Source organism: Pyrenophora tritici-repentis, chromosome 8 (assembly GCF_003171515.1).
Source record: "Pyrenophora tritici-repentis strain M4 chromosome 8, whole genome shotgun sequence".
Taxonomy (NCBI): domain Eukaryota; kingdom Fungi; phylum Ascomycota; class Dothideomycetes; order Pleosporales; family Pleosporaceae; genus Pyrenophora; species Pyrenophora tritici-repentis.
In genome coordinates, this window is record NC_089397.1 from 58,705 (window position 1) to 80,213 (window position 21,509).

At 50.9% G+C, this 21,509-nt stretch overlaps 7 protein-coding genes across 7 annotated transcripts; 5 read left to right on the top strand and 2 right to left on the bottom strand.

Annotated features, from left to right (window-relative positions):
• Positions 1-757: 757 nt before the first annotated feature.
• On the top strand, positions 758-3,277 carry PtrM4_134960 (Dimer-Tnp-hAT domain containing protein; the record flags this gene model as incomplete). Its single annotated transcript, XM_066109233.1, has 1 exon — positions 758-3,277. The coding sequence occupies one exon, from the start codon at positions 758-760 to the stop codon at positions 3,275-3,277; it is 2,520 nt and encodes an 839-aa protein (XP_065960155.1).
• Positions 3,278-4,145: 868 nt separating this feature from the next.
• Positions 4,146-4,588, bottom strand: PtrM4_134970 (uncharacterized protein; the record flags this gene model as incomplete). The annotated part of the gene is made up of 2 exons (XM_066109234.1): positions 4,146-4,268; positions 4,328-4,588. 2 exons carry the CDS (start codon positions 4,586-4,588, stop codon positions 4,146-4,148), a joined length of 384 nt encoding a protein of 127 aa, XP_065960156.1.
• Positions 4,589-5,616: 1,028 nt separating this feature from the next.
• PtrM4_134980 (uncharacterized protein) lies at positions 5,617-5,852 on the top strand (the record flags this gene model as incomplete). The annotated part of the gene is made up of 2 exons (XM_066109235.1): positions 5,617-5,698; positions 5,752-5,852. The coding sequence occupies 2 exons, from the start codon at positions 5,617-5,619 to the stop codon at positions 5,850-5,852; spliced, it is 183 nt and encodes a 60-aa protein (XP_065960157.1).
• Positions 5,853-6,747: 895 nt separating this feature from the next.
• On the bottom strand, positions 6,748-7,808 carry PtrM4_134990 (ribonuclease T2 precursor; the record flags this gene model as incomplete). Its single annotated transcript, XM_001938419.2, has 2 exons — positions 6,748-6,891; positions 6,972-7,808. 2 exons carry the CDS (start codon positions 7,806-7,808, stop codon positions 6,748-6,750), a joined length of 981 nt encoding a protein of 326 aa, XP_001938454.1.
• A 687-nt stretch (positions 7,809-8,495) lies between these two features.
• PtrM4_135000 (Zn-dependent hydrolase beta-lactamase protein) lies at positions 8,496-9,614 on the top strand (the record flags this gene model as incomplete). The annotated part of the gene is made up of 1 exon (XM_001938418.1): positions 8,496-9,614. The coding sequence occupies one exon, from the start codon at positions 8,496-8,498 to the stop codon at positions 9,612-9,614; it is 1,119 nt and encodes a 372-aa protein (XP_001938453.1).
• Positions 9,615-12,211: 2,597 nt separating this feature from the next.
• PtrM4_135010 (ELMO-CED12 domain containing protein) lies at positions 12,212-14,521 on the top strand (the record flags this gene model as incomplete). Its single annotated transcript, XM_001938417.2, has 5 exons — positions 12,212-12,478; positions 12,536-13,638; positions 13,686-13,948; positions 14,014-14,442; positions 14,502-14,521. 5 exons carry the CDS (start codon positions 12,212-12,214, stop codon positions 14,519-14,521), a joined length of 2,082 nt encoding a protein of 693 aa, XP_001938452.1.
• Positions 14,522-16,018: 1,497 nt separating this feature from the next.
• PtrM4_135020 (uncharacterized protein) lies at positions 16,019-17,675 on the top strand (the record flags this gene model as incomplete). Its single annotated transcript, XM_001938416.1, has 2 exons — positions 16,019-16,092; positions 16,256-17,675. The coding sequence occupies 2 exons, from the start codon at positions 16,019-16,021 to the stop codon at positions 17,673-17,675; spliced, it is 1,494 nt and encodes a 497-aa protein (XP_001938451.1).
• Between the last annotated feature and the right edge of the window lie 3,834 nt (positions 17,676-21,509).

Here is a 21,509-nt window from a genome sequence, read left to right on the forward strand (position 1 = left end):
AGGAAATAGAAGCGGAGGCAAGTGTAGCGGCGCAGGTATACGAGTGAGACTCGTACTTATAGTATTGATTTACGCTGCGTATCTAGTTCGCGCAGATACGGCAGAATTAATGGCGTCTACGGAAGTGACTTTCAAAAGTTCTTGCTGACAGGGGGGTCTATATTACTGCCGTAGTACCACCGAAGCTTGGACTGTTCGGTCGCGCCGCCCCTCCTTGTATTCGCTGCCGCCTTCAAGTCTAATAATCTCCTTTACATGAAACTGTATACGCTCTATCCAAGCCTGGATTTAGTGTTGAGGTAGCTCATCCTAAGCCTCCAGCCATGCCTTTGTGCCATCTGCTCTATTTTGCACACCTGAGATCAATCAAGCTAGCTTGATAGCTTGATTGGAAGATTGATGCCAAGCCAATTCAATCAATCCAGCCAAACCTCATACAAAAACGCAATCAATCCAGCTGAGCTTTTCCGTGAGCTTGATTCAGATTGATAGCTTGATTGCCTTAAGTATATAGTAGATTTCGGTGATGAGGCAGCCCATGAGGCAGCTTAGATAGCTGTAAAAGCTCTATACTGAGCTTTTTTTGGTGTTTTAGTTACGCCGTGTAACATTGAGTAATATCCGATAGCTCCGTGTAACTAGCAGCCAGCGCGTCGTCTCATATAGTATACTCCATCTCCATCTCCATCACCCACAATACTATATACTTTTGGTGTTGCAGATCTATCGCCGTATACCTCACCTCATCGTCGCCCTCATGCCGCCCAAAAAACGCGTCTCTGATAGCGCTCCCTCGCCTAGAAAGCGCGCGCGCGGCACTGCGAGCCAGCCCGTCGCGATCGACTCGCAGTCATATCAATCTCAGCCATCTGCTCTATCTCCGCCGCCTCCATATACACATACTTTCGAGTCGCGATTGCGCGAGTCGCAGCCCGAAGACGCTATCGTCGCGCCCGCCGAGGGCAGTGAGCAAGCTACGCTCGCTCCGTCTTCTGAAGCCGCCGACGACGCTGTAGATGAGGCTTTTGACGCCCATCTCGAAGACAATTATGATGGCATAGATTGGGGTCGCCTTAAGCTGTATACGAAGCCTATCACGACGCACCAACACAAGCGGAGTTGGATCTATCGCCACGGCTATCGCGTCGCTCTTCTCAAAGATCCAACCCGCGTATTCTTCATCTGCCACTGGTGTTTCAAGCACAAGCTCACGGATATTGGTATTGGGATATACAATACAAGCGCAGCAGTCTCGTCAGCCGCGCGCCACCTCAGCGAGCAGAAACCTGGCCATAGGCTAGTAGCACCAGGCAAGACTCCAGTTGCTAGTGTTTACAACGCGCTCACCACTGCGAGAGTCCCTATCTCACAGGCAGTAGCTAATCAGATTAACGGGTTTAGCAAGCAGCGCTTTAGGTTTGCCGCAGTAGACTGGCTCGTCGCGAACAACCACCCCATCTCTGAGTTCGAAACACCAGCTTTTCGACGCCTAATTGCTATCGCCAACCCACTTGCAGAAGCAGCGCTCTGGAAGAACCACAAGAGCGTCTCCCAATACGTCATACGACTGTTTGACTGGCTCAGGCCCCGCGTTGTCCACGAGCTGTCACAATCGCTTAGCAAGATCCATATAAGCTTTGACGGATGGACAACGAAAGGCGGCAAGCGCGGGTTTCTCGGTATCGTCGCCCACTACGTCAACTCAGATGGCAAGCTCCGAGACCTGCCTATCGCGCTGCCTCAGCTCACAGGCGCTCACTCCGGCGATCGATTAGCTGAGGTTGTATTATCAATCTTAGAGCAGTTTAGCATAAGCGAGCGCACACTCGGTTACTTCGTCCTCGACAATGCCTCTAATAACGACACCGCTGTCGCTGCGATTGCCCACGAGCTTAACTTCAATCCTATACACCGACGCCTCCGCTGTGGCCCTCATACGATCAATCTGATTGGGCAGAGACTGCTCTGGGGCAGAGATGCAGACTCATACAACAACGAGGGAGTTGACGAGCTCGCCGACGAGGCAGCGTTTATAAAGGAGTGGCGAAAGCACGGGCCTTTAGGCGTACTTCTCGATATTGTCAACTATATCCACACACCGCAGCAGTACAATCTTTTTGAGAAGGCGCAGCGTACAGCTTACCGTGAGCTACCTCACGACGCAGACGACAAGCTCACGATACTACAGCCAATCAAGCCAGTAGTCACACGCTGGAACTCATACTTCGACTGTTTTGAGCGAGCTATAAAGCTCGCGCCGGCCATCAACGCGTACGCGAACACCCACATACAAAATACAGCAAAAGAGGATATCTACGCCGACTCACAGGGCAAAAATCGGCCTGCTGCTCCACAGTGGATGAGATCAGACGGCCTCACAGCTGCCGATTGGGCTGTTGTTACCGACTATATAGAGGTTCTTAGGCCACTTAAAGAGTGTACAAAGCGCTTTGAGGGACGTGGCGAGTATAGCTTTGGCGCGATCGCTGAGGTGATCCCAACGTTTGAGTTTCTACTCACTCAATTAGAAGCTCGCCTCCTCTACTACGATTGCGTAGTCCATGACGCTCACGACGAGGCACCCGAAGATCACCTTCCTATTAATCTACGCGCAGCGCTACTTAAGGCGAACGAGTACTACGCTAAACTCGACGACTCGCCAGCTTACTACGCTGCTACAATACTCCATCCTCGCTACAAACACTACTGCGATCAAGCGTGGGCTGAGAAGCCTGACTGGCTGGCGCTTAATAATCTTAATTTCCAGGCACTGTGGGCGGATTACAAGTCGCTGCCGTTACCGAGGCCTTGCTACACACGCGCACCGAAGAAACCGAGCAATATTGACGACGCGATTGACGGCATTATTGATCCCACACGCGGCAATACTAAGGAGGATGAGTATGAGCAGTGGAAGCGCGAGCCAATCGTTGGCAAGGGCACCGATCCTATACAATACTGGTTCGGGCTGCGCGATCAATATCCCAACCTTAGTAAGATGGCGCTTACTATACTCTCTATACCCGCTTCAAGCTGTGAGTGTGAGCGCGTCTTCAGTGAGCTCGGAGATCTACTAGAGCCTCGCCGACGCTGTATATCACCTGAGCTACTAGCAGCACTACACTCAGTACGACGATGGAGACGGGCAGGTTTTGGTGGCGGCGACAACGACGATATGGGCCAATCAAAGCTTACCGACGAGCAGATGGACGTTTTGTACGAGCTTAGCAAGTGGGTGGGCGAAGACGACGATCTAGATACATGGGACGACGGCTGAGACTCAACACCAAAAAATATATACAACTTTCCTATTTGGGAATCAAGCACCCAAGCTACCAATCAAGCTAACAACTTTCCGCCAAGCCAATTCAATCAATCCAGCCAAATCTCATACAAACAGCCAATCAATCAAGCCGGGGGCTGTCAGCTTGCTTGATTGATTGATCTCAGGTGTGCTATTTTGTAGAGCGCCTTTCCTAGTGGTTCTCCGCTTGAGCCATGGCCAGGCTGCTTCAATAGCGTTGAGGTCAGGTGAATTGCCACACCATAAAAGCTTCTCTACTCCCTCCCTACTGTATACTAGTTATTGGGCGTAGTGGGCATGCGAAGGAGCCTTGTCCTCTTGAACTACAGTACATGGTCTCCCTTTCTGGCACTCCTTAGCGAAGGGAATAAGCTTTAGGATTAGAACATGAGTCTGGTAGCGCCACCAATCTATGCCTCTTCTACTATCACGAGACAGCTTGCTGGTCTCTTTTGTCTATCTTCATTGCGGAGTCCTGCCTAGCTTATTCCTTAATCCTATCCTCTTCATGCTAGTTGTAAGATCCCACTCCTGCCTTATGATAGGCTCAAGGACCTTGTTCATCTCTTTAATTTAAAGAGCTGCCTCTCTCTTCTGCTGTGCAGTCTCAAGGCACCAGACGTGGCATAGGCCCTTGTGATCATAAGAGAAGCAGCCCTAGAACATGAACTCTGAGTAGCCTTTCCACCGCTCGCGAATGACTGTTTTAGTGAAGACCTCATCAGGTTTTCTCTAGACCCGATAGCCACCACGGCGGTGGTTGAGCACGACAGAGGTCTTATCAGACTAGATGACATTCTTCCAGTCCTCCAGGGTCCAGTCTTGATAGGCAAGACACCACTCAAGTCTCTCCTGTCTCATCTTCTTCGTCAACCCAGGCTTCCTCGTAGGCTTCGTCTTGTTGTAACCAACTGCTTTTAGGACTCTCCACACTGTGGTGGATGATATGTTGTAACCGTAAACACTAAGATCACCAGCTATATCAGCACAGCTCTTCTCTCTCCTATATCTATCTCGGCATACTTGTGAAAGAGTGGCGTTGTGGATAGCTTCCTGCTTACGAGGGCGACCAGCGCGAGGGGCGTCTTCGAGGTACTCGGGGAGGAGTTTAATAGTGGGTGAATTAGGCTCAAATCCACGTTGGCAGGCTCTACCATAAATTAAGTCAATAGTGCGTGGTGAAATACCTGTGATAGCGCTGATCTGGGCGGTAGATTTGCCACCAAAAGGTGACTTCAGCGTCACAATAAGCGCACGGGTATAGGGATCAGTGTTAGGAGCCATAGTATAGTTGAAAACACCAAAAAATTGAGTATATAGACTATCACCACTATTACCTCCAGCTTCAAAAAATCTATATGGGTGCCAAGAAAGTCGGGCCGACTTATCGGCCGCTAACAAATACGCTAACAAGAACTTTTGAAAGTCACCTCCGTATGCAGTAAGCTGCTAGCGGTATGTCAGCCTATATCACATCTTTCTGCTGATTCTCGGGGGTTTTTATGACTACCAACAAATGACTACCAACAATTGACTTCTGAATCTGGAATTCAGCTTACATGCTCACTTCGAGATCAGTTTGGGTCAGAATAAACCCGGCAGTTGTTGCAGCTGTGTCGGTATAGTCGGGTTGGGTTATATGCCCACTTCAAAATCAGTTCGTGTTCGTATAAGTCCTGTAGTTATTGTGGATGTAGTTGGGTCAGGTTACATGCTCACTTCGAAATCAGTTCGTGATACAATGAACCCGGCAGTTGTTGCAGTTGTATATTCGGGTCAAGTTCCAAAGCGAATAGAGAGGCCTTTATGCCACTATATAATCTCTACTCCTCTACCAAATTGTCTAGCTACTAGACTCCGCAACAATCAATTCAATCCGGTCACTCTCCTAGACCCACTTACCTATCTAGGTAGGGCTTAAACTCCTATAGGTAACTACTAGGCTTAAAGCGGTAATCAATCAATCCAATCTGAACCTTCTAGGACCCACTTAATTGATTGTTGCGGACTGTGCTAGCTACACAGCATTCGAACAGTTACCTCTACAATCGAAACCTTTGTTAAATCATTTCGGCCCCTTACTTCAGCATCAACTGTCCGAATTTTCAAGTAATCTACATACTCTACCGTGGTCCGCTTCACGATCTCTCTCGCTAGTCTCTTGATCCTAGCTTCATCAGCTTACGCTTGTAATGGAGGAGGACTTTACCAATGCAAATACAGCAACGGCAGACACTGCTGTGTATGTTTGGCCCTATCACTTTACATCGCTCAATATCGCTGATCAATGTAGCTTCTTCCCGGATCAGCCTATGGTCCGAATAGCTGCCCTACGGAATGTAACGGAGTCGGTCCATGGGCTCCCGAGTGCGTTAAAAGCAGTAATCGGCGCACGTAGGTCAACTACCCCTTTCGACGAATCAAATCATGTTAACATAATGGTGTAGCTGCAAATGTGAATGGGGAAACTATGTCGACAAGTGCAAGAGGTAAAACCTATATTACTGTATACGAGGCGAAGGGAGATGTATTGCTCGCAACGACGTAGAGAGAGGCACTGCCGCCGTTGCGGCGAGATTGGGCACAACGCTCGTGGTTATCAGGTAGGAAAGGGGGGTGTAGAAGATTGTATCAAGTCCAAATGATCTTGTACTATTACGCTGGGTCTCACAACTTATCAAACTATCCCTTTTGTTCATCTTTTAAGAAAGCAGAAGCAGCGTCTGTTCACACGACGTGTCACCACCAAGTGGCACACATGATTTACTTCTCATACCCGCCACAATTTCCGTTACCTAAAATATGTTTTCAGACCAACATGTATCTGCACGGCCAACACACCGTTCGCAGTCTATACGCCCCTACGCTTCCACACTTCGCCAAACCAACACCAACCCTCGCCTGAGAATCATCGCGTCAAGCTCTGCTTATTCCGCCCACTTAATCCTCTCGTATCACGGTGCACATTCCCCATACGCTAGAAGAAAAAAGATTCTTCGTACCGAGAAATTTGTAGTATACCACATCGGGAGGTTTGTGTGTATGTATCCACAAAACCACCGCTCCTAAAAACACACTAGAAGATTACGTGAGATGACACCAACTTACCGCTACATAGATACAAAGCAGGGCCGTGGGTTCAGTTGGAAAAACAGATGGTCACTGCATGCGATCTGGCGATGACTCATCTCTCTTTACCTGCTTATTCTGGTTTCCACACGTTTCAAGAAGGTGTTGGCTCAGGGATCGCTATGTCATCATGTTGACCAAGGTATGAGTGTTTTACCAACTGAGATGCAGAGTGCAGGTTGGTGTACGATCGGTTGGGAGGTTATTTGTCACACCGACTCATACTGTCGTCGCATTGATGCTTACTTTGTGAATTTTCGTTTCTGGCTATTCGGTTTCTATTCCCTACTGTATCCACTCTGACAATGCACAGGCTAGAAAGGAACCGTAGGCACCTTGTCCGACCCATTACTCCTCTCGGGATACAAAATGGCACCAGCGGTAGTCGCGCAATTCGTCAGGTAACTCGCCGACGCGTCAACGGGGATGGTGTTGGCTTCTTGGGGACGACCGTAGACCTATATCGATAGTGATCAGTAATCTCCACTTCTATATCATAATTCTGTTATTCGGTGTAGTCGGGCTGATATGAACTCACATGGTCATAATACCACACCTCATTCAACACGGTAAAACCACGATCCGTCGAGTTCCTGCCCGCAGCTGTAGTATTGAACCGCGGTCCAGTGCAGCCCAAGAAAGGGATCCCACCATGCTGCTCAGCCAGCACATCCCGGATAGCCGTATAACTGTATGTCGTCGAGTTATCAGGTACAATGCCTGCGTTGGCAAGCCAATCGAATGTGGGAAGCTTCCTGTAGTACTTTATCGCCGTGGCGAAGAAGTCGACGACTTCCTCGTGCTGGCGGTAGGCCGGTCCATAGCAGGGCATATTGAAGGTGGAGAAACAGGTCGCGTGCTTGCTGAACTCGTGGCCGTGGAAGCCCGCGTTGTCTTGCTCCCACGCTACCCAGTACGTGTTCATGTACTCGAGGAGGTCGTAGCGGCCAAAGGGTTCGAGGAAGCTGTCGATTGGAGGGCCGGTGTAGGGCGGCACAAAGGTTCCGTTGGGCAGGCTGTTGGTCGTGTTGGGTGAGGGGATGGGGTCATATTGTCGCGTCAAGTCGCAGTATTGCGTGTAGCTTCCGTTGCAGAAATCTGGCCATAGGCCATGCAAGGTCCAATGTGATTTTGGTTGGAACTGTCCTTGGGCTTCCCGGCCGGTGTAGGTATTCCAGAATTGGGTGCTTAGGACTAGCCCGCCAAAGGTCTCAACGCAGCAGGAATCAACTTTCGAAGGGTCTTGCGAAGGGCAGGATAGAAGAGGCTCTTTGATCTCACATGTGTGGCTGAATGGGCTTTGGTTGGGGTACAGCTGAGCATTAGTAGTAGCAAGCAGCGCTGCCGCTCCGACTTTGGAAATGGTTCCCTTCATGTTGGTAACTTGAGGCACAAAGAATGGTTCGAGAAGAGAGACAGTCGCTGCAATTGAATACAATATGAACCCAGAGAACCTATGTAGTCGCGATTTTTTTGGAGCCGCGGCCTACACCCTGTCCGTCCCTTACCGATTCTAGAAGGTGCATATTCCAGACTCCCGGTTGGAGGCCCAGCACCGGCGATGAGCGAAAGGCGGACTCTAGGTACCTGCATTCACATACGCCATGCGAGCTCACGTGTTATTGCTATTGGATAGTAGGATAATGAAGTTACGCAAGTCCGCGCGGTGATGCTGGAGTTGCCGACAGAAGAGGGAACGTGGGTTGCTCGATAGGCAACGGAGGTCCCGTTTCATGACACTTTAACTATGACACTTTAACCACAGAATAGGCAGAATGGGCTGGTATGATTAGAAAAGTAACAGGCTCTACAGCAGATAATAAATACTTCAAAATCCGATGAAGTCATCAACGACGACACCGATTCCCGGGCCAACTCAACCTCCGAAGCGCAACAACTCCGCCCGTGCTATCTCCGCCTCCATCACCAACCAACCAACCACCAGGCATCGAACAACGCACACATAAATCACCACTAGACACACAACAACGCCAACCATGCGCGCTCTACTTCGACCTGTCGTGACCTCGCGCCGTTTTTTAGATTCTACAGCGCTTCAGAAATGCCTCTTACATCGGTGACATCGCTCCCACCCCGGCAGCCGAATGGCTACACGCCCGACCACCACGTCGACACCCCACCAATGAGCTTCAAGAACCCATGGCCATCGTACAGAAACGACGGCATAGTAGCTGCGATACGCACGCGATTTACTACGCCCAAGAACTTTGTGCCTGTGCCCGCCGACCGCCTCGGCCTGGTCAACATACGCAAACCCGACTTCAGCACCACGACGACAACGGGGCTGAAAGCAACATGGATCGGACACGCCAGCTTCCTTATAGAAACACCTGCTCCAGTGGGTAGTCGACGCGGAATGCGCATCCTACTTGATCCTGTGTGGAGTGAGCGCGTGGGACCATATGGGTTAGTTGGTCCAGTACGGTTTACATCGCCGCCATGTTCGATTGACGAGTTACCTGAAATCGACGCCGTATGTATAAGCCACGACCACTACGACCACCTCGACTCGGATACGCTGCGCAAGCTCAACGCGAAGCAAAAGGGGGATTTGCGCTTCTTCTGCGGGCTGGGCGTCAAGGACGTGATGATGGGTCTAGGGGCGGGAATTCATGACGACCAAGTCGACGAGCTGGATTGGTGGGATGGCATCACTGTGTTTAAATCTGGGGTAGGTGGTGTGGAATTGATTTGCACGCCCGCTCAACACCGGTCTGGTCGTGCGCCGTGGAACTTTGATGGGACGCTGTGGTGTAGCTGGATCGTCAAGGAGCCCTCGTCGTCTGCTTCGGGTGGTAAGAGACTCTTCTTCGCAGGTGACACGGGATACTGCCACGTCACTTCCGACGACCAGTTCTCCCACCACGCTGCCCCACACCCACCCTGTCCAGCGTTCAAGCAAATAGGCGACTTGTACGGTCCGTTTGATCTCGCTCTCTTGCCTGTTGGGTGCTTCAAGCCGCGTTCCGTGCTCTCGGGACAGCACTCTAGTCCAGAGGATTCGCTGGCGATACATAGGGATGTGCGGAGTAGGAAGAGTATAGGTATGCATTTTGGCACTTTTCGAGGCGCTTATTCGGCAAATTATGAGCCGGTTACTGAGCCGGCTGAGCGGTGGCGGAGGGGTGCTGAGAAGGAGGGTTTGAGGTGGGGGGGTTGATGTGGGGTTGTGTGATGTTGGGGGGACGGTTGTGGCGTGAGGGGGGTGTATTTGTAGATAAGGGGTATGGTTGTTTATGATGTTATGAATGTTTCTTGGACTAGATGATTTGTCTCTTGTGGTGTTAGGTAGTTATACGATGTGGGGTGGGCTTGTTTAGATAGTTTGCTGAATACTACCTACATATTCCAAACTCTTATGATGGCAACGGTTCATATACGCAGTTTCTAACCGTACAACGTGATCCTAGTTTAACAGCCTCGGTGATGTCGATATTCAATCCAATCTATCCCTTTTCATGAAGACTTCGACGTCTATCTTATCCAAAACTTGAAGAGAAACATCGCCCAACACCTACTTACACCCTCTTACCTCCTACTAAAACACCACCTCTCCACAAATACTCTTAATCATTTACCTTAAAACGGATAAACATACGGGTTTTTCGGTTTTCTACGAACCAGTTTTCTGTACTACAAAGATGGTTTCAACAAAAGATGAGCTTCTGCCAGCTTAAAAGTTTCTACTCAGAAGTAGACAGATAGCTTTCGCTTGTAACTTAACCTACCTACCCCTCCCTAAGCCTCCACATCTCCGCTTACCCTTCTCTATCATATCCTCACTACTTACGCTTCCCCACACCATACCCCTATCACTATATACACATAAGATAACACACATATAAAACCCTATTAAAGACAGAACACTAATACTAATAAGATTTCTACACCGCAATCTATACTACTTATATTAATACTAGCTAGAATACTTAGGATATATGCTTGACGCTTAAATGCTCTTTTATAATTCTTGCATCGTAAGTCGTTAGAGGGTGTGTTAGAATATTATATTATTATAACTTCTTTAAGCACTAAACTGTATGTGACCCCCATTTGTCTCGCACAACCAACCCTCGTCGCCTCTTTCTAGTACGTCTACTAGTACGTCTACTAAACTTTTCCATGGTGCCATATCGCTGACATCCGGCCCAGGCAAAGTTGGCCGAATACTTGTACTTGAGATGGGAGTGGAGGGTCTATGCACCGTCGTAGCGACATGAATATCTTCTCACTCGGGATCATATATAGCTGAATCCCGAAACATTATCATATCCAATACTGTCCATCTGTTGTATAGAGTAAGAATAAAAATTGCGCTAATCGACATGGAAAAAAAGTATACCAACAACAAGAAAACACACGCTCGCTGTAAAAAGGAAACTAAAACTGGACAGACGCCGTTCAAAATCAAGTATTTATCTTACACGCATAACAGTCCAAGCACCATGCGTCCCCTTCTTCTCCCACTTCAACTATACATTTCTTGCATATCGACTTCTCACAGCCCAAACATCTTCGCGCGCAGATATAACAAGTCCGCTCCTCGCACCGTCGGCAATCAAGGTAATTTTCCAGGTCCTTCTTCCGCATGGGTGCCTTTTTGCAGGCATGACATGATCTTAAGTCGGAGACGGCGTAGGATTGGGGTTGGCAAGAAGAAGAAGAAGAAGAAGAAGCGGATGATGTATCTACATCAACATCCATCAAGTGTGACGTCGACTTGACAACGGTAGCTTTTGGGCTGACGCGTTTGAGCTGCTTAACGGGCCGCCGGTCCGTCGTGTATTCGCAGGATTTGGAGGGGAAGGAGGAGTAGGAGAGGGAGCTGTTGGAGTCGAAAGGCGGGGTATTGGGATGGTGCATGCGGAATGTAGCGTCGCAACTTGGCGATGAGCGATGATGCGGGCGTGACATGTTTCTGGAGATATAGTGTTAGCGAGGGGGCTCCCCTTGAAAGGGGGGATATAGGGTGTTTTCGTACGCTGGTTGTCCGTCGTCGGTTACCTGTCTTCTTCGCTTGCCCAGACCCGTCGTGTGTTGCTCGTGCGCCATGGTGTGCCAGTAGCTGGGTGCCGTGTTGTGTTGCCAATCATTGGTTGTGCTGGGACCGAATAGATCAGAAGTAATGTAGACCATGACGGGTTGGCGACGTGAGGGTGAAGTCGCGGTGGAAGTGAGGGTTGAATGTGGAGCGAAGGAGCGGAGCGGTTGTCGGTGTCGAGGCGGAAGGTGCAGCGGAGGCAGAAGTCGGCAGAAGATAGGCAAGGAAGGCACGACCAGGCAAGACACAACAAACAAACGGGGTCTTAGGCAGGCGCGACAGGGCACTCTAGAAAGCGATGGCAAGAGCGGCGGAAACGCGGGAAGGTGCGATGGTGTGGGCGGCGGCGGCGACGGCTTGTTGTCGGCGGTGCCTTGAACATGGCGACGTGCAGCTGCCCTCGCTCGGCGTACCTGACTAGCCCTGACAGTTCTCCCGCCAACCAACCAGGGCGCGCGCGACACCCCACAACACGCTTCACGTGCGCCAAGCTTGGGTTCGCGACCGACTAACGCGACTCCGGCACAGGCATAGGGGGGATTCATGGCGGCATCGACAGCATTTGTTGGTGCGCATTAATGTACCGATACTATCAAGTACTCTCTCGTGTTTTTGTCATGTCTATTGCGTCGACGTTACTGGCAAGTAACCGCCCTCTCCGCAACACCAGCCTACTTTGTGCCCGTCGTCACGCGCTGTACAACTAGAATCATCAAATGGACAGCGTCAATGTCTCCGAATTGGTCGCCCGCCTCGGGGCGGAGGAGGAGTCGGTGCGGAAAATGGCCGTCTTCAAACTGCAAAATGCCATTGGCGACCCCTCTTTCGCCGACGTATTCATATACGAAGGCGGATTGCCAAAGCTCCGCTTCCTGGCGCTGCATTCCACGGGAAATACTCTGGCTTACTGCCTTACGTCGCTGGCACGCCTGCTGGAGTTGGACAAGGGATGGGACCATGTCACTGACGACCTTGTCGCGAGGGTAAGTTGGCCAGGGACTGCGACATACGAGCGACGCCATCTAACGGGTGAGTAATAGATTGTCGACCTCGTCGTCGCGCAGCCCCTAGTCAACGTCAATCGGGGCGCCATGTCAGTCCTCGCAGCCATTGTCGGTCACCCCTCGCGCAACTCGGCCTCTGGCGGCTCCCAATGCGGCTTCCAGCGCCTCAAGCCAGCTGTCGACTTGCAGTCGCAATTCCTGCCCGCCCTCGTTGAGAAGATCACATCGGCCGACCATGCGTTATGTGCAAACTCGCTCCAGCTTATCAACGCCCTTATGCGTGACGCCATTGCCAATGATGCAGCTTTTGAGTGGCCCAAGTTCATAAAGCAGCTACAAGAGCTGGGCGTCATCAAAAGTGTATACGGTCTTATGCAGAGTTCAGCCGTTCAGGACCTGGCTATCCCTCTCTTGGAATTCCAGTCCCTTACCAAGATCTTGCTGCGAAAGTGGAGGGAGGAAAAGGTCGACTTGGAGAACCCCGACCACCGAAGGGCCATCCGTGGCCTGCACACGGCAAGCAACCCGGACAAGGCGGCGGCAGCGGACCCCCAGGGAAGCAAGAAACAGGACCCTACAAAGTGGAGGCGATTAGGCTTTGAGACCGAGTCGCCAGGCTGGGAGTTTGGTGCGACTGGCTTCCTAGGCCTCATGGACATTACCGACTTTGTCTACAAGAACGAAGATGGGTTTCAGAAGCTCCTGCTCGAGCAGTCGGCAGAATCACAGGAGAACCGATGCCCAATTGCTCGGGCAAGTCTTTCAGTAACCCAGACGCTATACGAGCACTTTGAGGTGGACAAGATTGACGACGTGGAAACTCATCAAGCCAACGACACGCGGGCCAACTTTGAGCGAGCCTTCAGACCCCTTTTGCTGCACTGGTCTCGGCTCCACACAAGCGGCCTTAATGCCTTTATCCGCCTGTGGAAGGCAGCGGGCGCGCAATTGGACGACTTTGAAAAGATTGAAGAACTGATAAGAATTCTGGTCGAGCAGGTCGTGGGCCAGGCCCCGCGCATGAAGGACGTCAAGGACGTTGAGGAGGAGCTAGCAGAGTTTGAGCTCAAGCGCCTCCGCGCGCTTCAGATGGAGGTTCTGGAACTGACGTATGAAGATGCGTGGGGCCAGCATCTCCGGTATGCACTTTCCTTCTCCTCGGCAATGCTGAACTAACCCGCTGCAGCCAAGTACGCGACGAGCTCAATCACGAGGCGCTGCAGTTTGTCAAAGAGCAGCGTATACGATGCCTACTGCAAGGCGCTTGGTTCCCAATGGGCCTGGATTACGGTTCAAGTGCGGGTCCAGTTACCAGCAAGACGCTTAATCGCTCTGTGCCATCGGCTTGGCGTTTTGTTCGATTGTCACACAACCGGAGGTATCTGCACTATGCTGACTTTGACGACAAGACGGCGACGGAGCCGCGGCTAGACGCACTGCAAGAGAAGAGTAAGTGACGCGTTGCCCATGACCAATAGGTCTGTGTTACCGCCGTGGCTGACGCACGTTAATAGTCGATCTGTCCATCGTCTCCTCAGTTGTGAGCAATGTCTCGGCGTCGGCCCCGTCAACCTCATCGTCTGATACCACGCTCAGAACACTGCCAGGCCACGAGCGCGTGTCTACGTCGACCAAGATTACCATCCACGGCTATCTGCCGTCGTCTAATCATTCACGACAGACGTCAAGCGGCTCAGGTGCAGGGCGCAAGGAGTCTGTCTTGCTGCATCTGCACCCCCAAAGCCATACCCTAGCTTCCGAGTGGCTTGACGGACTGCTGATGCTGCTCAACCAACAACCAATTACGGCCGACACCAACAAGTTGATCACATTTATAGGCGGCTACGGGCTCAAAATACGGCTGCTGAATGTGCGATACGAAGAGGTCGGACTGGAAGAGCCGGTTCTCCCGAGCCGCGAAGGGCTGGACGATGAATATTACTGTAAGTGCAGTCGGTGCCGGACACACGGACTATTACTGACATGGCATCTGTACCCGCAGACGATATTGCCGGAGCTTGAGCAAGCACGACATGCTTAATTACAGAAGAACGGGTGTTGACAAGTATCGATCTGCAAAGCCAATGGAAATTTGGAATGGGTCGGCCAGAAGCTAAAGTGTATAGTGTGTTGTGTTGGGTAGGCTAAGAGGAGAGGCTCCGAGAGGCTAAACTTGGAAGCTAAACTTGGCTGACGCGCGAACCATACGTTGGCGGGGTAGAGGGCGATGGGCTGTTAGAGTTTTGATGAATCATGTCGATGTTGACCCATATATTGGGGGAGATTGCATACATATGCATACAGCATAACTATACGGTAGTGGTAGGGGTTGTTGTTTTTGGTGGGGCCGGCAGAAGATACATGTTTGTTTGGGACGGGGGGCCGGCAGTGCGCTTCTCTTGAGATACCCTTGCTTGTACGTGTGTGCAATTCACGACAGCATTGTATAGCCAAATGAGCAATGTTTGTTTTCTTGTGAGCGGGTCCCCTGAGGCGTGCCGTGCATTTTGTGGTCAGCTCTGGCGTGGTTGCACAGCGCATGCTCGCAGCTTGCAGCCCACAGCCCACAGCCCACAGCCCACAGCTCGCGACGTGGTACACGTGCGTGGTGGCCGTGAAGTGACGGCAGTGCAAGTGCGGTACAGAGTGGAATGTCATTGATGGTGAGTGAAGTGGGTGATGTTTAGTACATAGTGACATGGTGACACGTCGGCGTATGGATCCGAGTGCTCGGCGAGCAATAACGCAATCACGCAAGAATTGTTCTGGAAATATGGAAAAATGGATATCGTGATCCATGTACCGGGTAGCTGTGGCAATACGGTGTGTCGCACGCTAGCAGTCGTGGCGCCGCTGACGGTCTGTTCCTGGCGGCCACGGGCGTGAAACAGCGGACGGCAAGGTGGAGAGAAGCGGGGAGTTCGTAAGCCTGTGGGACCGCTGATGGCCTCGTCCGTGAGCTACCTAGGTGTAGGCATGACTCTGACTCTGCAGCTCTGCGTCCTTCCTTTCTGCCTGCACACACCCGCGGCGTATGTAGAACAGCCACGGTTCTACCAAGGCCCAGGTGCGAGGTCAAGAGCAGCCTGCGTCTCTGGCGGCGTCTTAGCTGCAGCCGCTGCAGTGACATGCCGTGAACGAATATGCACCCGCCGCAGGTGCTGCGTAAGGTCCTCGGCGCCAGCACTGCACTGCGTTTCTGTTGTTCATGTCATAGCTATCCGATCTGCTGTTTTTTGTTGTCATCCGTCGTCAGGTTGGGTTGTACGTAGTCCATGTACATAATTCCTTCTTCCTTCATTCTTCGCTTCAACCTTCAAGCTTCTTCGGACCTTTGCCTGTTGGTACGTCGGATAACCTTCCGGTCGATCATCAAAAAGAAACGCCCGCATTCACCGTCGCCGTCGCCTACAACGGGCTCGACGCACACCCTGGCCACGGCGTGTTGGCCGCCTTCATTGTCGAGCTCACGAGCTCCGTGCCCTCGAATACGGAAATACCGAGCCGGCCGTGGTGACCATGAAGAGCAAAGCCAGAGGCACTATTCTGCCTCTCCAGCAGGCCGAATTCGACGCCCTGCCCTATTCGGTCCAGTGAGTTTCTCGACCATGCTTCTGATTTGTCCGGGCGCGTGATAGGGGTGCGTTGGTCGCGTGCATACACCGAACACCCCACCAAAGACGTCGTGTACCTTGCAGTAGAATGAGGCAGGATTATCAATTTATGCCATGCCATTGCTGACCCGTGCCGTTGCAGGAGAAAGTACTTTTCATCCCTGGAGCGTCTGCAGATCCAACAGCAGTCGGTTGAAGAGCGTGGCGAGCCTACATCAGGCCGCTCGTCCCAGGCCAGCAGCTCCTCCAAACCCCACCGCCCACAGCTGTCTCTCGGCACCGGACGACGCAAACGCAAACCAGACAAGGCCCTCCAACATCACGACACTTTCCAAGTCGATCTCGACTTCTATCTGGCCCTGCCCGAAAAGGTCCGCAAACAGCACTTTTCTCGCGAGGAAGAGCAGGTGCTGCTGCAGCGCTCGCGCCATACCACCGACCAAGAATCTGAGTGGGCACAGCAACGCTTCGACGACTTCCACTTTGACTTTTCCGAGACTGCCGCCATCGACGTTCCAGAGCGCGGTCGCTCACGTAGCCGCTCATCTGCCTCATCTGCCTCATCTGCCATCAGTCCATCTCGTACTCCCTTCGCATTCGGCCCATCTGCGGACGACCAGGACAGGCCTAGTAATTCGTTATATCTCGACATGATGGGCACTCCTATCTTCACACGGAGAGAAACCGCACCCACCGACGTGAGAAGGACAATGTCTCTTACTACTAATCCACTGCGTCACGGGACTTCTGCTTCCCTCACCATGGCAGACATCCCCCCACCTTCCACGGCAATCGCTGAACGTCACCAACGTGCTCATTCGTCCTCACTGTCGGCCCGCAGAATGTCACACACACCCACTCCCGTCTTCGACCCAGAAGCCACCTACTACCAGGACCCAGAGGCGCGGAAGAAGCTACGCATGTACCTTGCATCACCGCAGAAGTTTGACGAAGCCATCGAATTCGGCTTCCCATCGACACCAGGAAACGACAACGTGACACCGCATTACCAGCTTCCCCATATCGTCAGCCATGCCCGGAAGTTCAGTCGGGACATGCATACATTTCTGCGAGATGGCCACCTCTCCTTCTTTGAAGATACGAGCAACGACAATCAGGGCCTCGAGTCAGACGACGACTCAGTAGCGGATGTCAACTCGCCCGCCACACCCTCCAGCACCAACCTATCATTTCGCCTGCACTCGCGCCAATTCTCAAATCGCAAGTACTCTGTCGAATCACCTGCGCCGTCGCCCATTTCGGCCAATGGCCAGCTCAATCGCGAAATGACGCTCCGGATGACGCTTACACGGCCCGATCTGCGAGCTGACGAGGATCAATTATACGGGTGGCAAGCCTCATCCTCCTCGTCACATTCAGCCTCTCCATCCTCCAGCACGAAAGCGGCAATTCCCGCCCCCAAGGACGACCCCTTGGCGCTTGAAGACCTCGTCTTTTCAGACGACATGACAGGTACCAAGGGCGCTTTTTATATCAAACCTAAACCACGCGGTAACCTTGTCACTCGCATGCTGAAGCGAGCTAGTCTCAAGAGTCGTTGAGGTCAATTTTTTTTTCAACTTCACTTTCTCTTCTCAAACAAACAACACACGTATACGGACTCAGACTCAAACATAACGTTTGCCACTAAGCGCTATCGGCATCGGCAAGCTGGGGGGGTTTGACAATGACATGACATGACATGCGACACACGCCTAGGCCTTAGCTAGCGGGAACCTAGCCTCGTTTTTCCCTCATTTTACTCTTCCTTCTCTACTGCCGAGCCTGCTACTGTTGCAGCTATGGGCTCCGCAACCCCATACCCTGGACTCGAGAAACCCCAAGATTTATTCGAAATAATTCGCCGGTTGTTATTTTTCCCAATTTTACTTCTAACGTGTAATTTTTTGGTTTCCCGAGGCTTTCTTTCTTGTTGGCCTCGGGTAAGAGAGAAAAGACGGGCTTGTTTGTGGGGTTTATGTTGTTGTTGATGATGTTGGTTTGCAGCGATTCAGCGAGCGCGGCATACATATTTTCTTTTTCTTTCCCTTCTTCCTTCTCTGTCCCACTTTCAACTTCCTCTAGTTTCACCCACTTCTCCCTTGCATTTCCCATACGAAAACGGCCAGCATGGTTTACAAGGAGCGGAATTTCGCACACGTAGGTTAAGATTTCACGATGGCCACGCATGCACGCACGCAACGAGCAAAGGAGGAAACACGAACGAAGAACAAGAACGCATTTCTAATGCAGCATGGTGCATGAACACTAAAATGAGGCGTTTATTTCCCTGATTCAACTTTTTCTTCTTTTTTTTTACCTAGTTCCTTGCCTACCTGGCATTATCTGTCCTCGGACTTTTTTTAGTTTACGAGATGAGACTGTGGTGGGGCTGCTGGGCTGCATCAAGACGTTGTTTACGCCCAGCGCCCCGCTCCGCCACGCCTAGGTTCGGGCGGATTATTACATAGAATCCTTTTTTTTGCTTTTTTTCGTCGTCGTTACAATTTCAATTCCTCTCTCAAGAATGATACCCACCCAGCGCAGCACGCAATACAAGAACAACACACAGATTGGTTTCTTGCGTAGTTTGCGCTTTTGCCTACCTTACGTTCGCTTAGACGTTTATTTCCAAGATAAAAATAAAAATTGGTATACTATTACTTGTGTTTGCTTGCTTGGTTAATGGTTGCTATTTGTGGTGTCTGCTTAGTGTGATGAGCAGTTCATGCGTGCAGTGCGTTGGTGGGGTTAGTTGGTATGACATGACCAGGTGGAGAGGAGGCGCGTGCTTTCTTATACCCCCCTCCCCCCCTCCCCCCTTGGCCTCTGATTACAATTACGGGATGTAGCCATGGGTGGGGAATTCGTTTTCATTTGTCTTCCCCTCATTTTACGTAGCTTACCTAGGTTCTTCTCGCCTTGTTATGCCCACATCCAACCTACATACCTACCCACCTCCTCGCCCCATCCCCTCTGTCTCACATAAACCCCCCCTCCATCCCCACAGCAAGCCAAGCCAAGCCAACTTCCCCCTCCTCGCTCGTTTCGCTCAACGTTACAAGTCACAAAAACTAACCCGGTGCAAACGGGGCTAACCTGGCAGCGGTCTATATGAGCATAGCAGGGGTGAGAGGTATAGGACAAGGATGGGACTGCGTGGAAAAGCTTGGTGTATACTACACGTTTACTAATGTGAAGAAGGCTGATGTGGGTTAGCGTACAAGAAGGGGGGAGGGTACGTGGCGGGGTTTGATAGGATAGGAGGGAGGGGGAGGTAGGTAGGTAGGTAGGTAGGTAGGTAGGTAGGTAGGTGGAGTTTGATGAGGGTAGTAGTAACGGGTGGGTGGGTGGTTGTGGTGAGAGAGTTTAGGGAGGTTGATACCGGGGGTTTGTTTTGTCTAGAGTTAGGGTTTTACTCCAAGTACATCGTTGTGGTGGGTGTTGATGGTGGTGAATACTGCGGTTGTAGATAGTGTTGTGGAACGTGACACCAACTACAAGGTAACATGCACAATACTGTAGAACGCGCGACACCATGAGATAACACCGCTTTCTTAGAATTTCCGAGAAGCTTAGTGTAGTATGCGCGTTCGTTCTATAGGTCACGGAGTCGTGCTAAGTTAATTGAGTGTTTGTTGTGAAGGGTAGATATGGTTTCTAGGATAAGCTGCGTTAGCTACGGTTTGAGAAGTTTGAGTGTTTTTGCCAAGTGTAGAGAGAGTGGAGTTACTACTATTGTGTCTATAACCAGCCCTAACTGATCTCAAAATGAGCATGCATGCTATTCTTTTCCCCTAAAGGGACTGTGTTAGGGCGGTATCGTATACGATAGATTACATCGATTATAATATATATCCTTGGCTCGATTACAAATTCTGAAGAGGTAGCTGTATTAAGGTTTTCGATCTTATTTGCCTCTTTATAGTTCTGAGGGTATTTTTTGGCGTCGTGTTGATGGGTGTAAGGGTAGGTGTAAGGTATACGCTGTCTATAATCATGATATAAGTGAGGCGAAGGCGTGAACAAATCTGTAGGTATCTCACATTGTCTCGAGATGTTAGTGTACTCTGTTTTCCAAGGGCGGCGGTATGAGATTTTTATTTTCATGTTGCTATTATTGCTGCTGCTACTGGCTGCTATATTCTCGGAGTCTTGTTGTGTGGGGAGGCTATGAGAGAATTTCCAGTCATCGCATCGCGATCGCAGTACTTTCTCACGTGTTTACAAATCTTACTCCCATGTTCTGATTTGTAGACGGGTTGTCGATGTTGATGTCAGATGATTACAAACGCACAGATCATGCCGGGTGCGGCAGCTCTTTCTCCTTACTATGAGACTAAAATACAACATTGTTCTACTCGGCGTTCAAACTGCCGATAGCGACGTTTGTGTTGCATTTCTACACCGCATTGTAAGCTCGCTGTACCTGCATGTCGTATCTGCATGTACAAACAATGCACCGTTATCGGACTAGTCAAGTTCGTATAGCTAGCACATCGGATGGCTTCACCCTACGATGACGATGACACCAATACCAGAGCCTCGTATGCATTACTGCCACGTTGATCTCGGTCTCGGTTCTTCCCCCCCTTCCTATTCGCATAAATGGTGACTTGTTCGTCCTCTTCGACGTTCTTACCACCACCAACCAAACTCCCACTCGAGCCAAGATGAAGCTTACTATGAGCCCTTCTCAAACCCTTTCCCGTATCTCCCTGATGCTTCTTGCCACAAACTCAGCCCTAGCAGCAAATGGACACGGGCCTAAAGGGCCTAATGACACACCAGGTTACGGTACCGTACCTATTTCCACTTAACAATTCAACAAAACATACACATGCTCTCTTTCTCTCTCACTCAATTTACTTTTAGATTAATACAGCTGACAAAACTTCTTTGTATATGACAGGTTACGGTTGCTGTGAGACGACAGCATTAGTACCCAGCGATACACCAGACCTAGCAATTTGGTGTGCAAGCCTTGAGCGGCCTTATGCGAGCACTACGTGGGAAATTAAATGTGTGAGTAGGAATTCGGCCACCTTTTTTTCTCGCTTCCTCTGCTTTCAGTGGTTTACCCCCGCGCAATCATGTGTCTAGCGTTGAGAGAGAGAGAGAGAGAGAGTAGGAGCGATACATGAACATACCAATCAACTAACTTGAATATATAGTGCGCAGACGTCGTGCCTCCCGAGAGCACCTGTCCTAATCCTCAATTCCCGAAGTTCAATCAAGTCGTCTATACCTATTCTGGGCGGTCCAAGTTGAAAAGTGGTGGTCACCACCGTACAGATTGCACTACTCGGGGAGGGGCGCGCGGATGGAGGGCCTGTGCAGTATCTACCGGGTAGGGGGGCATTTGAGAAGTGTGTCGCTCATCTCTGGTCTTGTCA